Consider the following 16,320-nt stretch of genomic DNA (forward strand, 5'->3'; position numbering starts at 1 on the left):
TAAATTATGCTTAGCTATTGAAAATAGGGACTATAATGTTATATTAATTTAAACATGAATATCTAACCAATCTTTAGCACCATTTTAGATTTAGTGATTGCAGATAGCACTAAAGATGCTAAAGCGAATCAACCTATCAACTACACACTTGCCTTGAACCATATGAAGTAACCAAAGCTGATTTCCAACATTAAACCTAACATAACCGCTTGTCTTGGGGATTGGTATACATGGGATCGGATTATTCAGATAGGTCTGGAAGGTAACGCCTGGTTTAGTTAGGATGATTCTGAACAGGACTTGGTGCCTAAAACCATTAAGGCTTGATTCATAAAGACTCAAATAAAAGAGTTCGAAACAGAACTTGGAGGCGGCAATCTTCAAGGCTCGCTTTCGCAAAGAACTCTTGGATATAAGTCAAAAAGAAGTGAACAGAACTTGGTGGCAACCACCATTAAGTTTTGATTCATGGAAGCCTGTCCAATCTTGGTCACTGGTCCTGCAATGGAAGCAGACTTTGACTCAAGAGAGAAATTTAGAGAGAGAGAGAAACTAGGAACTAACTTTTACCTGCAGCTCCAGATACCTGTCTGAAATCCTTGCATCCTGTGATCGAAACTCCCAAGGTAAAGCATTCATTTTATATTTATGCTAAGAAATGAAATCAGTAGAGGGGATGACAGACGTGAATTGATGAGTTGTGTTAGAAATGGTTGCTAAGCTAGGATATTGCATAGTGTGCTTTTGTGATTTGGACTTTTTAAATGTGGTTGCAAAATTGTTGAGGAAAGATTTCTATGTTTTAAAATCTTAAGTTCCCAAATATTTTCAAACCTCTTTCATAGAGATTGCCTGTATGTTTTGCTTGAGGACAAGCAAAATGGTAAGTCTGGGGGAATTAATATACCTTGGATTTGACCCATTTTTATCCAGGGTATATAAGTATTTTATTATATATATATCTATGTTTTCTACTCTTCTAGGTATGTTTTCAGGTCCAGGTGCATTTCGGAGTAAAGCTATGACTTTGAAGCATTTTGGAGCTTAAAAGACATTTCACCCGAGCTGACCACTTAGAGGTCGACGAGAGGAAGAACAATCGATCGATGCGCATCAGTGCTGACGATCGATATCGGGAAATGCCTCGACAAATGAAGATTAATATCGATCAATGTACACAAGTATCATCGATCGATGTCGAGACACTAGACGCGACATTTTGGATTCAGCAGACTTAAAAACCAAGGCCAAGCCAAATTATCAAAATGCCCTGACGAGTTTTTAACCTAGTAGAATATATACTACCTAAGTGTTTTGACGGCAGAAGAACAGAGCTTTTTCTAGATCTAGTTTTGTTACAAGTTTCATTGGTGAGAGAAGATCACTTGTGATTGGAACTCCTTGTTTCTATTTCTTTTCATCTATACTATGATTTATATTTCTCTATTGATATGAATTGCTTTGCTATGTCTGAGTAGTTCAACTGTTAGATCCAGGGTTCAGATAGGTTTGTGGGATTAGCCCCAAACTATAGATCTGCCTTGTTGTGATATTCATGATAGATTTGTATTCATTTCTTGTTTTAGCCTTGCTAACTAGAACTTGATCATAGGATTGCATACTCAAGCGCCCTTGTTATCCCATCCTGACATCTATCTATCATATTAGGATTGCTAGAGAGGGCTAACCGCCAATTTAGCATCTTAGTAGGGCATTTCATACTCGCGCATAGGCCTGGCTAGAACCCGTCGATCGATGTCCTCAACTGACAATCGATCGGCGTTGGCAAAGGTGTATCGGTCGACGTCTTAATAGACCATCGATCGACACTCTCTCATTGTCTGCATACTAACCGTTGAGACACGAGATATAGTCTGTTAACCAGTGGTACATGCGACAGCTGATCACTGAGTTAAGCGAATGAGCCCTAATATATCATGCATGCAACAGTTAGGCATCTATAGGTATTATAATCTCCAACACCTGAATAGTGGCCATGCATCTAATATCATTTCCAACCAAGTTACATTTATTATTTACTCGCTTGTTACTATTGCTATTTCATTTAAACATTTAGAACTTTAGAATTAATAAACACTAGATTTAATTGTTCCCTAGCTCCTTGTGGATTCGATCCCTAAGTACTACATCTGAACCTCTTTTGATGAGAGTAACACTCCTTAGGGTAATTTGAGTGGTATCAACTAGACGGCTAGAATTAGGGTTCTTACCAAACACCTTGTAACCTTGCTTATTCTTGCTTGTTTTATGTACCTATATCCTTGTTATCTTATTAAATTCCCACAAAACATACACAAACACATACGTACTACCAGCTTATCCATCGTTCCGTAGTACTCCAAAAGAGCCTACACAAAATCCCCTAACAGAGAGGGTTTGTCGTCTTGCTCAATTCGGTATGGTCTGATCATCTTGGGATCTTTCTTTTGTTGCGGTTTGGCACGGCTGGCGAAGTCTTCCTTCCATTTTACCTGCGCCCAAGCTCGAGATAGGACGTTTTCCATGGTTTTGCACTGGTATTTAGTCAGCTCCATGTAGAGGTCTCCGTCGGGGAGCATGCCTCTCTTGAAGGCAGAGATAGCAGTGGGGATAATGTATTCAGGCATAGCCACCTTCTCTTGATTGAAGCGGGCTATGTAGCCTCGCAGAGGGTTCGCTCGGTGCTTGAGGATTTCATAGAGGCTGTCGGAGGTCTTCTCTAGGTCCCTACTGCTGGTGAATTGTTCCACGAATTTGTCGCTGAGGACCGCAAAGGAAGCTATGGACCTGGAGGGCAAGTTGATATACCACTGCAGAGCGGGTCGGTCAGGGTGGAGCCGAACCCTTTGCACATGGTAGCTTGGCGTGACCCTTTGGGAGTGCTACGGCGAGCATCCTTTGTCTATATTGGGCGACGTGGTCGTCCGGATCAGTGGTGCCGTCATACGCCTTTATGCTGGGGAAGGAGAACTTCCTGGGCATCACGATCAAGGTGATCTCATCCGTGAAGGGAGTGTCGGTGTAGGAGTCGGGATTGCTCTTCCGGATGGGGGAGCTACCCCCAGGAGCCTCTCTACCATTGACTGCATGGCATCGAGCCTCTCGGAGAACATCTGATGAAGGTGAGCGATCTTAGGAGACTCAGCTCTCACTGCTCCGTCTGCTGATTCTTTATCAGGTTTGGGCTCCGATTCGCTGTCTTCCACGTCGTAGGTCTGAGTATCCTTGGCCTTTTCGCGCGTTAATGCGTCTCCTCCTGGCGCCATAGTTGGGAGATTCGCGCCTGTCCCGGAGTTAGGTGTCTCCAAAGTCGGCATAGGGCGAACTTCACTACCTTCGATTCAATCCAGTTCACTTATATTGATAGTAATGGAGACTGGCACTGAGTATGCAAAAGGAGCTCCAGAATAGGTACCTAAGAACTGATTTTGTTTTACTGAACTTCAAGTTTTAGAACTGATTTTTCTTCTCTTTTCGAACCAACCCGTTTTCGAAAAATACCCGAAAATATGGATATTTTACGGGTACTGGAAGTGTAGACCCAAACTGACCCGGACCCAACAAGACCTGACCCAAAAATTATAAGTGTCAATATGGTTCTAAATTTATTGGACCCGGAATCTTCGGATCCGACAAAACCCGACTCAAACTCGATCCGACCCAGATGTCCAGAACTAAACGTTATCAACAAAAAAATTCACAAAAACAATGTAAAATTTAATAAAAGAAAGAGGGAACACTCGTATTACATTATATTAATGACCCCAATTTCACTCGTAACTAAAACGACCCAAACTAAAACTCGGGATTATTAATAAAATTAGGATTCCATAAAATTATCAATATACCTCAAACCCTAATTCTGTATTTGTCGCACTCGGGAGGCGCTAATTTTTCCTTTCTGAAAATTCAAATTTCCCTTTTCCATTTCTTCAGCGACGACAAAGCAGTTTCTCTGTCGTGACTTCGTCCTTGTTCTCGAGTTTTGGCATATCTGTATCTTCTCTGTTTTGGACCTCGACTTCTCCGCTTTCCGACGGTATGTTCACCCATTTGATCGATGTATCATGGTTTCTCTTCAGATTTGACTTCAGGGTATCGTGACGACTTTGGACGACTCCATGAAGACTTCATGAAGACTTACGGAAGACAGCACCTTTCGTGAAGTCTTCCGTAAGTCTTGCGGAAGTCGTCTGAACTCGTCATAAAGTATTTTGAAGTTGTCATGAAGTCTTCTCATGTTTGTGTCTGAGGTGTTTGGTTTTCAATGTTTTGCAGGCTGTAAAATGGATTTACCAAAATTTCATGTGAGGTTGTTCATCTTATGGGAAGAGCCATCGGCAATGAAAAGCATTGGGCATCATACCGATGACGCGAAGTTGCTTCCTGCTCTAAAGGCTGCTCTTAACGAAGATGAATGGGAGCAGCTGAAGAATTCAAAGTTGGGAGTGTTCATCAAGTTTTGGTAGTTGAAATTTGAATGGGCGTCTAGGCTGGTTCATTATATGTTATGTTACCAGCTGGATATCAAGAAGAAGTATGAGCTCTGGTGTCTTTTTGGTCCACAGCTGGCGAGGTTTTCCCTGATTGAGTTCAAGCACATCACTGGTCTAAACTGCGAATATATCAAGAACCTGGATAATTCTACTGTAGAGGTGACAGATGAGTTGGCTCGTTTCTGGGAGTTGATGGGTTTGGATATTGATGCTGGTCCAATTAGCTTGCAAATAATAGCAACATGTAAGAAATTTGGAGAGTGGTCTCAGGATGACCGCATTCGCCTGGGCTACCTAGCCATCTACACAGGATACATTGAAGGGAAGAAGAACTCATCGCCTACACGGGCGATGCCTGCAAGGCTAGTGATGAATATACATGAATTTGAGACGTACCCATGGGGGAGATTGGCTTTTAAGTGGTTGATGGACTCTGTGAAGTGCAAAGATTTGACAAGCAATTGTTATACCATAGATGGGTTTGTTCAAGTTCTCCAAGTTTGGATCTACGTTGCTCTACCCGACTTTGCTGCATCCTTTGGGAAGCCCATACGAAATAGACCGACTCCCCCTTTGCTGGCTTACAATGGACAAAGAGGAATAAAATGTGGCAAAGAGTGTCTCTACACACAGGTATCACCAAAAGTATACTACTGATTAATGTATTTATGATCAAGAGGGTAACTAACTTGATATTTACTTAATGCAGACTCGTGTGTTCAAATATGTGGCGAAGGAGATAGGTGAAATGTACCCTACATGGGAAAATGATGCGGTTGATGTCTCGGTTAAAAACTTGGTTGAGTTCATGTTTGCTAAACCTGAATGGAAGTGGACCCAAGAGTGCTGGCCAGCCCAAGGTACCAAGCAATGAACCAATCATGTCTATGTGAAGAAAGAACCTCATCAGCGCCATGTGAAGGAAGAAAGCAGAGCTCCGAAGAAAGCTCATACCGAGGCTGGTACATCAAAGGATCCTATAGAGCCTCCCTTAGAGTCTTCTGCTGCCAGGAATGGGCTTATGAGAGAAGAAATTGAACTAATGTTCAAGGAGATGACGAAAGTTGTGACTGCTGGGATTGGTCAGTGCGTAAATGAGATCAAGTTTCTCGGGGATAGGATGGAAGCTATGGAGAAGATCGTGGGAATCAACACGAAAGACACTCAGGAGATGACGAAAGTTGTGACTGCCGGGATTGGTCAGGGCGTAAAGGAGATCAAGCTTCTCGGGGATAGGATGGAAGCTATGGAGAAGATCGTGGGAATCAACAAGAAAAACACTGACCATAACGAACTTCAACTCACAGTTTCAGAGTTAGAGCAGAATAAGCCTCCATCTTGAATATGAGTAGGAATGCTGTCTAACTCTGAAACTGTGAGTTGAAGTTCGTTATGGTCAGTGTTTTTCTTGTTGATTCCCACGATCTTCTCCATAGCTTCCATCCTATCCCCGAGAAGCTTGATCTCCTTTACGCCCTGACCAATTCCAGCAGTCCCAATTTTCATCTCCAGAGTGTCTTTCTTGTTGATTCCCACGATCTTCTTCATAGCTTCCATCCTATCCCTGAGAAACTTGATCTCCTTTACGCACTGACCAATCCCAGCAGTCACAACTTTCGTCATCTCCTTGAACATTAGTTCAATGTTTTCTCTCATAATCCCATTCCTGGCAGCAGAAGACTCTAACGGAGGCTCTATAGGATCCTCTGATGTACCAGCCTCAGTACGAGCTTTCTTCGGAGCTCTGCTTTCTTCCTTCACAGGGCGCTGATGAGGTTATTTCTTCACATAGACAGGATTGGTCCATTGCTTGGTACCTTGGGCTGGCCAGCACTCTTGGGTCCACTTCCATTCAGGTTTAGCACACATAACTCCACCAAGTTTTTAACCGAGACATCAACCGCATCATTGTCCCATGTAGGGTACATTTCACCTATCTCCTTCGCCACATATTTGAACACCCGAGTCTGCATTAAGTAAATATAAAGTTAGTTACCCTCTTGATCAGAAATACATTAATCAGTACTATACTATTGGTGATACTGTGTGTTGAGACCCTCTGCCACATTTTATTCCTCTTTGTCCATTGTAAGCCAGCAAAGGGGGAGTCGGTCTGTTTCGTATGGGCTTCCCAAATGATGCAGAAAAGTCGAGCAGAGCAACGTAGATCCAAACTTGGAGAGCTTGAACAAACCCATCTATGGTATAACAATTGCTTGTCAAATCTTTGCACTTCACAGAGTCCATCAACCACTTAAAAGCCAATCTCCCCCATGGGTACGTCTCAAATTCATGTAAATTCATCACTAGCCTTGCAGGCATCGCCCGTGTAGGCGATGAGTTCTTCTTCCCTTCAATGTATCCTGTGTAGATGGCTAGGTAGCCCAGGCGAATGCGGTCATCCTGAGACCACTCTCCAAATTTCTTACATGTTGCTATTATTTGCAAGCTACTTGGACCAGCATCAATATCCAAACCCATCAACTCCCAGAAACGAGCCAACTCATCTGTCACCTCTATAGTAGAATTATCCAGGTTCTTGATATATTCGCAGTTTAGACCAGTGATGTGTTCGAACTCAATCAAGGAAAACCTCGCCAGCTGTGGACCAAAAAGACACCAGAGCTCATACTTCTTCTTGATATCCAGCTGGTAACATAACATATAATGAACCAGCCTAGACGCCCATTCAAATTTCAAGTACCAAAACTTGATGAACACTCCCAACTTTGAATTCTTCAGCTGCTCCCATTCATCTTCGTTAAGAGCAGCCTTTAGAGCAGGAAGCAACTTCACGTCATCGGTATGATGCCCAATGCTTTTCATTGCCGATGGCTCTTCCCCTAAGATGAACAACCTCACATGAAATTTTGGTAAATCCATTTTACAGCCTGCAAAACTTTGAAAACCAAACACCTCAGACACAAACATGAGAAGACTTCATGACAACTTCAAAATACTTTATGACGAGTTCGGACAACTTCCGCAAGACTTACGGAAGACTTCACGAAACGTGATGTCTTCCGTAAGTCTTCATGAAGTCTTCATGGAGTCGTCCAAAGTCGCCACGATACCCTGAAGTTAAATCTGAAGAGAAACCATAATACATCGATCAAATGGGTGAACATACTTTTGGAAAGCGGAGAAGTCGAGGTCCAAAACAGAGAAGTTACAGATCTGCCAAAACTCAAGAACAAGGAAGAAGTCACGACAGAGAAAGTGCTTTGTCGTCGCTGAAGAAATGGAAAAGAGAAATTTGAAATTTCAGAAAGGAAAAATTAGCGCCTCCCGAGTGCGACAGATACAGAATTAGGGTTTAAGGTATATTGATAATTTTATGGAATCCTAATTTTATTAGTTATCCCGATTTTTAGTTTGGGTCGCCTTTAGTTACGAGTGAAATTGGGATCATTAATATAATGTAATACGAGTGTTCCCACTTTCTTTTATTATAGTTTACATTGTTTTTGTGAATTTTTTTGTTGATAATGTTTAGTTCTGGACATCTGGGTCGGGTCGGGTTTGAGTCGGATTTTGTCGGATCCGCAAATTCCGGGTCCAATAAATTTAGAACCATATTGACAGTTATAAATTTCGGGTCAGGTCTTGTTGGGTCCAGGTCAGTTTGCGTCTACAATACCAGTACCCGTAAAATATCCATATTTTCGGTATTTTTCGGAAACAAGTTGGTTCGAGAACAGAAGAAAAATCAGTTCTAAAACTTGAAGTTCAGTAAAACAAAATCAGTTCTTAGGTACCTGTTCTGGAGCTCCTTTTGCTTACTCAGTGCCAGGCTCCATTACTATCAATATAAGTGAACTGGATTGAATCGGAGGTAGTGAATCTCTCTAATACAAACTCTTGCCTCTTTAGAGTAAGCAAGTTTTCCAACCATATAGCAGCATCAAAAGCATCTTGATTCTCTGCTCTTTAAGTTCTAGCAGCAGCTAAGAGTAACATATCTTTTTTTCAACATGAAACAGACCTTAAAACCAACTAAAACAATACCAATATAACCTAGAAAATTAAAAGAAAATAGAATAAATCAAATTCCCTGAAGGAAAAATGAAACTTTGGATAAGATCAACTCCAATATCTCCATAGCTGTGTGGGCGTGACTTTCCCGTCTCAGCTTTGCTCAAATCACTGTAATAATTTTTGGCATGATCCATTGGTCAAGGTGGAGAAATGACAGCAATGAAAAAACTGGAGAGCAGGAAATACGTACCAGAAGAAGTGGAAGAGAAAGCTAGGAAGACATCAGTGATGTGTGTTGTGGGAACCAAAATTCACACCGTCGATTTTAATAAATAAAAACGGAGGAAAACCAAGTAAACCTAATTTCCCTGAAGGTCTGAATTCTCTGTATAATCACGTAAACAGATAGATGGCAAGATGAAAGTAAATAGTCGCTCGGAGGCGTTTTATTGATATGAAAGTATGAGTACAGGATTTCACCGGGAGGAGTAGAGATATGTAACAAAAATAGAATGAAAATAAAAGCAAAACATCCTAGGTTTGGCCTCGCCTGTCTTACCACCTAAGTTCTAAGAGCATCATTATCCCTATAACCTCATATGGATTTCTTAATGATTTGTTTAATAATAAAAGTTAGATAAGAAATTTAGTTAAGAAACCCATAGATTTTATGTTCCATTGATAGTTTCTTAATTAAGGTTTTTTTAAAAATATATTAAACATTGTTTTATTAAATTTTAAATTTTTATTTTAAATAAAACATAGTAAAAGATAAGAATTTAAACATAGATTTAAAAAAAAATAAAGATTAAAACAAAAATAAACAAAGATTAGAAAAGAGGACCAAACCACACTTCTCACCTATGTCATCAGCACTCTTCTTCTCACCACTTTTCACCACAAGATACACAACCCGTGACTCGTCTTCTCACCTCTGTCATCAGCACAACACACTTCTCACCTCTGTCATCAGCACAACACACTTCTCACCTCTGTCGTTCTCACCCAAGTCTGTGCCTCGTCTTGTGTCATGTTTCCTGCTTAGAAAAGAAGACCAAGCCACACGTTTTTAACTTAACAGAACAACTACAAGATAACTCCATTACACCTTTTTAACTTAACAGAACAGGCCACACGTTTTCAACTTAAATACGGTAACTCCATTACACAACAACATCACACAAGAAACTTAAACTTAAATGAAAACAGAGCTTAAACACTTAAAACAGAACACCAACAAGAGATTTAAAACAGAACAACTACAAGATAACTCCATTACACCTTTTTAACTTAACAGAACAGGCCACACGTTTTCAACTTAAATACGGTAACTCCATTACACAACAACATCACACAAGAAACTTAAACTTAAATAAAAACAGAGCTTAAACACTTAAAACAGAACACCAACAAGAGATTTAAAACAGAAGAAGATCGTGTGTGATTTAATTGGCTTTACTCTTTGTGAGTTGACATGTATCTAATTTATTCATCACAACCATATTCACTAACCACAACCTAACTCATTTATTAATCATCTCTATCAACAACTATCCACACAAGGCAATAAGGAAAAAAGCAAGAAAAATATAATCAAGTTAAGAGCAGTGCAGTAATCGTACGGTCACCAACGTTCGTCACTTTATCCTTCAACTCAATGCCTCTAGCAACGGTGACACCATCTTCAGTCACTTTATCCCTCCAGGCGAGACATCAACCCATTCAAAACAAAGGTTGAACAAATCAGTCAATTATATTGATAAGCTACATTAAAAAAAATCGACTTGCATAAATTTCTTTGCCTATCGAATACTTGCCAACATCTTGCTTCAACATTAAATCTGCATCAACATACAGATATTACATGAGTGATAATTTCAGACACAGAAGCTAGCTTTTGTCACAAATGTATGCTTCCGTTCTCGTGATCATAATAAGTTTCAGAACTGACATTATATACTGACGACTTCTCATCCCCTAGATTACTAAACCTGACACGAATGACCAAGAGCCAACATAGAACTAGTCAAGCTAGAGTTCTCTCAATAACAATCCAAAGACATCAACAATCCATTACACAATCAATTAATCTCCTTATGTTAGTTACCAAGTCAAGGTTCATCTTTCTTTCCTTTTCACTACAATCTCTCTCTCTCTCTCTCTCTCTCTCTCTCTCTCTCTCTCTCTCTCTCTCTCTCTCTCTCTCTGCGATAGTTAAAAGAGAGTTTGTGTTTTTTTTTTTTATTACAGTGCTCAGAGGGATTTATGCATACCAGGATGCGACGTCGCGTGGAATCTATGATTCAGGTAAAACACACACCAAGCCTGATTTATCTTGTCCTTTCTTTTCAACTGCTGAAAGAGGTTTCACTACGTTCTAGAGCCAACATAGAACTAGTCAAGCTCAGATCTTCCACAAACGGAAACCAATTGATCTCCTCATCTCTCGACCTTTTATTCCTCAAATCTTTCAATGAGAAACTGCTCAAACAGATGGAGACAATGCTCTCTTATGATCCGAACACGAGTTTAGCTAACTCTCTAGTGATCTTCTCTTTAGCCTCACAATCAAGACCTTCAAACAATTGATTGCCATCGTCGGAAAAAACAAAGAGAAGACGACACGACAAAAAGAAAAGGGAGAGAAAAGAAAAAAAAAATTATAGTTGAGGTTTGCCCACATGCTGACACGTGCGCTTTTCCTTTGGCTAAGGATCGGTTACGAAAATCACGGTTTAAGAATCGATTATTAGAATTTCATTTTCTTTTGATTTAATTAAATCATGTAATTTGCTGAAAAACCCACTTAAAGATCTTCTGCAATAATGATGCTCTAAGTTCTCTAAGCTAGCAGAAGTTCGTTCACTAAGTCTAAAATCGGATCCCTTTTTCTTCTGCTTCAGCTCTCCTTATATGGTTGCTCTAGGTCGGTGGCTCATTTATCCATTTGCCTTTGGGAGTGCTACGGCGAGCATCCTTTGTCTATATTGGGCGACGTGGTCGTCCGGATCAGTGGTGCCGTCATACGCCTTTATGCTGGGGAAGGAGAACTTCCTGGGCATCACGATCAAGGTGATCTCATCCGTGAAGGGAGTGTCGGTGTAGGAGTCGGGATTGCTCTTCCGGATGGGGGGAGCTACCCCCAGGAGCCTCTCTACCATTGACTGCATGGCATCGAGCCTCTCGGAGAACATCTGATGAAGGTGAGCGATCTTAGGAGACTCAGCTCTCACTGCTCCGTCTGCTGATTCTTTATCAGGTTTGGGCTCCGATTCGCTGTCTTCCACGTCGTAGGTCTGAGTATCCTTGGCCTTTTCGCGCGTTAATGCGTCTCCTCCTGGCGCCATAGTTGGGAGATTCGCGCCTGTCCCGGAGTTAGGTGTCTCCAAAGTTGGCATAGGGCGAACTTCACTACCTTCGATTCAATCCAGTTCACTTATATTGATAGTAATGGAGACTGGCACTGAGTATGCAAAAGGAGCTCCAGAATAGGTACCTAAGAACTGATTTTGTTTTACTGAACTTCAAGTTTTAGAACTGATTTTTCTTCTCTTTTCGAACCAACCCGTTTTCGAAAAATACCCAAAAATATGGATATTTTACGGGTACTGGAAGTGTAGACCCAAACTGACCCGGACCCAACAAGACCTGACCCAAAAATTATAAGTGTCAATATGGTTCTAAATTTATTGGACCCGGAATCTTCAGATCCGACAAAACCCGACTCAAACTCGATCCAACCCAGTTGTCCAGAACTAAACGTTATCAACAAAAAAATTCACAAAAACAATGTAAAATTTAATAAAAGAAAGAGGGAACACTCGTATTACATTATATTAATGATCCCAATTTCACTCGTAACTAAAAGCGACCCAAACTAAAACTCGGGATTATTAATAAAATTAGGATTCCATAAAATTATCAATATACCTCAAACCCTAATTCTGTATTTGTCGCACTCGGGAGGCGCTAATTTTTCCTTTCTGAAAATTCAAATTTCCCTTTTCCATTTCTTCAGCGACGACAAAGCAGTTTCTCTGTCGTGACTTCGTCCTTGTTCTCGAGTTTTGGCATATCTGTATCTTCTCTGTTTTGGACCTCGACTTCTCCGCTTTCCGACGGTATGTTCACCCATTTGATCGATGTATCATGGTTTCTCTTCAGATTTGACTTCAGGGTATCGTGACGACTTTGGACGACTCCATGAAGACTTCATGAAGACTTACGGAAGACAGCACATTTCGTGAAGTCTTCCGTAAGTCTTGCGGAAGTCGTCTGAACTCGTCATAAAGTATTTTGAAGTTGTCATGAAGTCTTCTCATGTTTGTGTCTGAGGTGTTTGGTTTTCAATGTTTTGCAGGCTTTAAAATGGATTTACCAAAATTTCATGTGAGGTTGTTCATCTTAGGGGAAGAGCCATCGGCAATGAAAAGCATTGGGCATCATACCGATGACGCGAAGTTGCTTCCTGCTCTAAAGGCTGCTCTTAACGAAGATGAATGGGAGCAGCTGAAGAATTCAAAGTTGGGAGTGTTCATCAAGTTTTGGTAGTTGAAATTTGAATGGGCGTCTAGGCTGGTTCATTATATGTTATGTTACCAGCTGGATATCAAGAAGAAGTATGAGCTCTGGTGTCTTTTTGGTCCACAGCTGGCGAGGTTTTCCCTGATTGAGTTCAAGCACATCACTGGTCTAAACTGCGAATATATCAAGAACCTGGATAATTCTACTGTAGAGGTGATAGATGAGTTGGCTCGTTTCTGGGAGTTGATGGGTTTGAATATTGATGCTGGTCCAAGTAGCTTGCAAATAATAGCAACATGTAAGAAATTTGGAGAGTGGTCTCAGGATGACCGCATTCGCCTGGGCTACCTAGCCATCTACACAGGATACATTGAAGGGAAGAAGAACTCATCGCCTACACGGGCGATGCCTGCAAGGCTAGTGATGAATTTACATGAATTTGAGACGTACCCATGGGGGAGATTGCTTTTAAGTGGTTGATGGACTCTGTGAAGTGCAAAGATTTGACAAGCAATTGTTATACCATAGATGGGTTTGTTCAAGTTCTCCAAGTTTGGATCTACGTTGCTCTACCCGACTTTGCTGCATCCTTTGGGAAGCCCATACGAAACAGACCGACTCCCCCTTTGCTGGCTTACAATGGACAAAGAGGAATAAAATGTGGCAGAGGGTCTCAACACACAGTATCATCAATAGTATAGCGGGATGATCGACTACCGCGAACTCGACGATTTTTATATATTAACGTATAACAAATTACTAAGTACTATAAAATAAGTAGTACTCCAGATATTTAAAACGATAAAATGGTCATAAGCAGTCATATACATTTAAGTAAAACCAACTGAACGAGCATGTCTGTTGCGTTTGTGTAACTTAAACAAGTATGTCCATTTATGTTAAAATTCCGAGAATCCTCGTTATATTAGTTATACTAGTATAACATGTATTAGTGTTACTAGTTGTATCAGTATGACAACACCGAAACATGATTGGTATGTTACAAGTAAAAACATGAGAATACTTCATGACGACTTTGGAACACTTCATGACGACTTTGGACGACTCTCGGAAGACTTACGGAAGACTTCACGAAACGTGCTGTCTTCCTTAAGTCTTCTTAAAGTCTTCCTGAAGTCTTCTTAAAGTCTTCACGAAACGTGTTGTACTTGTTTTGTCTGTTTCAATGATGATTAGGAATGATGATGTTGTTTAAGTTTGTACTGTATGATGTTGTTTTAAGTTTGTACTCTAGACTATGTGTTTCAAAAATTAAGCTATTTTCCCTTCTCTTATTTATATACCTTTTATATAAATAAATTAGTTGTTATAAAAAGTTTTAATATATCAATTTAGTGTTTTCGTTGATGAAAAAATCGTTTTACTATATCTTCAATAATAGTTTTCCAATAACATATATGATGTTATATCGTTTTAAAATCGGTTTTCAATAATATATATGATAAAGAAAATATTTATAAAACTTAAAGGGAAATTTTTTTTTTATATATGATGTTATTTCATAAAAAGGAAAGTTTAAAAAATAATCTTAATATTAATGTAAAGAATTAATCTTGCTTTTTAGAATAATCGGTTATGTTTTAATGAAATTGTACCTATAACAATTTAATCATATCATTATTTTACAATTTAACTTTTATATATTAACATATAACAAATTACTAAGTACTTTAAAATAAATAGTACTCCAGATATTTAAAACGATAGAAATGTCATAAGCAGTCATATACATTTAAGTAAGAGCAACTGAACGAGCATGTCCGTTGCGTTTGTGTAACTTAAACAAGTATGTCCGTTTATGTTAAAATTCCTAGAATCCTCGTTATACTAGTATAACATGTATTAGTGTTACTAGTTGTACCAGTATGACAACACCGAAACATGATTGGTATGTTACAAGTAAAAACATGAGAAGACTTCATGATGACTTTGGAAGACTGCATGATGACTCTGGACGACTCTCGGAAGACTTACAAAAGACTTCACGAAACGTGCTGTCTTCCTGAAGTCTTCATGAAGTCGTCCCAAGTCATCACGATGTTACTTTTATATAAATTACTTAAATCTTAATATATTTCGATATCTTTCAATTTAAAATAGAAGTATCAATATTTAAAAATTCTAATAAAATCTGATGAAAAAGATTACATAAGACCTTAATTATCAAAAAAATTGAACATAAATAATAGTGAAATGAAAAAACAATCAAAATGACCAAATTGGTGTGTGTTTTTATAGAGTTCTGAAAAAACAATATTTACTTATATGTGGCCGGCGAGTACCAGTCTGGTTGCCTATATAAGCGTCCATAAATTGTTCTCCCTACATGTCGATTTCGTGTCCTGGGTGCAACCGACACATTATCCCTTATCCCTTTACTCTTTTTCTACTCTTCCTCACATAGACCTTCATTGGCTTCTGAAGGAGCTTATCACCGACACGGAATAGATCAATGAGCGTGTTTCGGATTTCGATTCTCAGAGCAAAGTCTTCATCCGGCCTAAACCAATTCTTGTTGAACTGTATGAATTGAAACAAACATTTTCATACAAGAGTACGGAGATCTATATAATCTGGTATTAGGAATAGGGTCTGAGATAAACTCACCATTCCAAGGTCTTTCTTTTTCAGCCTTTGAGGTGCCATGATACCACTCAAATTACCCTAAAGAGTGTTACTCATCAAAAGAGGTCGAGTTATAGTACTAAGGGATCGAATCCACAAGGAGCTAGGAAACCGATTAGATCTAAACAATTTATAATAAACTACGCTAATAGAGTATAAAGCAGTGAAATAGCAATTAAATAAACAAAGCAGTAAACAAGTTGAACAAGTCAATTTTTCAACTTGGCAAGGGTTGTTCGATGGAAGGATGGTTGCTAGATCTAGGGTTTTTATTCAGGTGTTGGAGATTATAATTCCTATAGGTACCTATTTGTTGCATGCATGATATGTTAGAGCTCAACCGCTTAACTCAGTGATCAGCTGTCGCATGTTTCACTGGTTAACTCGCTAGATCTCGTGTCTCAACGGTTAGTATCTTGATCACGAAAGAGTGTCGACCGATGGTCCTATTGGGACATCAACCGATACACCTTTACCTACGTCGACCGATAGTCAGTTGAGGACATCGATCGACGGGTTCTAGCCAGGCCTATGCGCGAGATGATTTGCCCTATTAGGATGCTAAATTGGCGGTTAGCCATCTCTAGCAATCCTAATATGATAGATATATGTCAGGATGGGATAACAAGGATGCTTGTGTATGCAATCCTATGATCAATATTCTAGTTAATTACTC

At 39.7% G+C, this 16,320-nt stretch overlaps 1 protein-coding gene and 1 long non-coding RNA gene across 9 annotated transcripts; one reads left to right on the plus strand and one right to left on the minus strand.

The window, feature by feature from the left end:
• Positions 1 to 2,013: 2,013 nt before the first annotated feature.
• LOC103849793 lies at positions 2,014 to 16,090 on the minus strand. Of its 8 annotated transcripts, none has more exons than XM_033285403.1 (6): positions 10,748 to 16,090; positions 10,288 to 10,315; positions 10,097 to 10,165; positions 9,336 to 9,511; positions 8,725 to 8,859; positions 2,014 to 8,642 (listed from the first exon to the last, which is right to left on the minus strand). In XM_033285403.1, the coding sequence occupies exon 6, from the start codon at positions 7,425 to 7,427 to the stop codon at positions 6,522 to 6,524; it is 906 nt and encodes a 301-aa protein (XP_033141294.1). In that variant the 5' UTR covers positions 7,428 to 8,642; positions 8,725 to 8,859; positions 9,336 to 9,511; positions 10,097 to 10,165; positions 10,288 to 10,315; positions 10,748 to 16,090; the 3' UTR covers positions 2,014 to 6,521. The 8 variants fall into 8 exon arrangements, with proteins under 8 accessions (XP_033141294.1, XP_033141292.1, XP_033141297.1 ...); XM_033285401.1 differs by having other exon boundaries at positions 10,097 to 10,173; XM_033285406.1 differs by lacking the exon at positions 10,288 to 10,315 and having other exon boundaries at positions 10,107 to 10,165.
• LOC117132045 lies at positions 10,437 to 11,074 on the plus strand. The gene is made up of 2 exons (XR_004455458.1): positions 10,437 to 10,590; positions 10,725 to 11,074. It is a non-coding gene; the product is annotated as an uncharacterized LOC117132045 (long non-coding RNA).
• Positions 16,091 to 16,320: the final 230 nt, after the last annotated feature.

The sequence above is a fragment of the Brassica rapa genome, chromosome A02, assembly GCF_000309985.2.
Source record: "Brassica rapa cultivar Chiifu-401-42 chromosome A02, CAAS_Brap_v3.01, whole genome shotgun sequence".
In the NCBI taxonomy this organism is placed as follows: domain Eukaryota; kingdom Viridiplantae; phylum Streptophyta; class Magnoliopsida; order Brassicales; family Brassicaceae; genus Brassica; species Brassica rapa.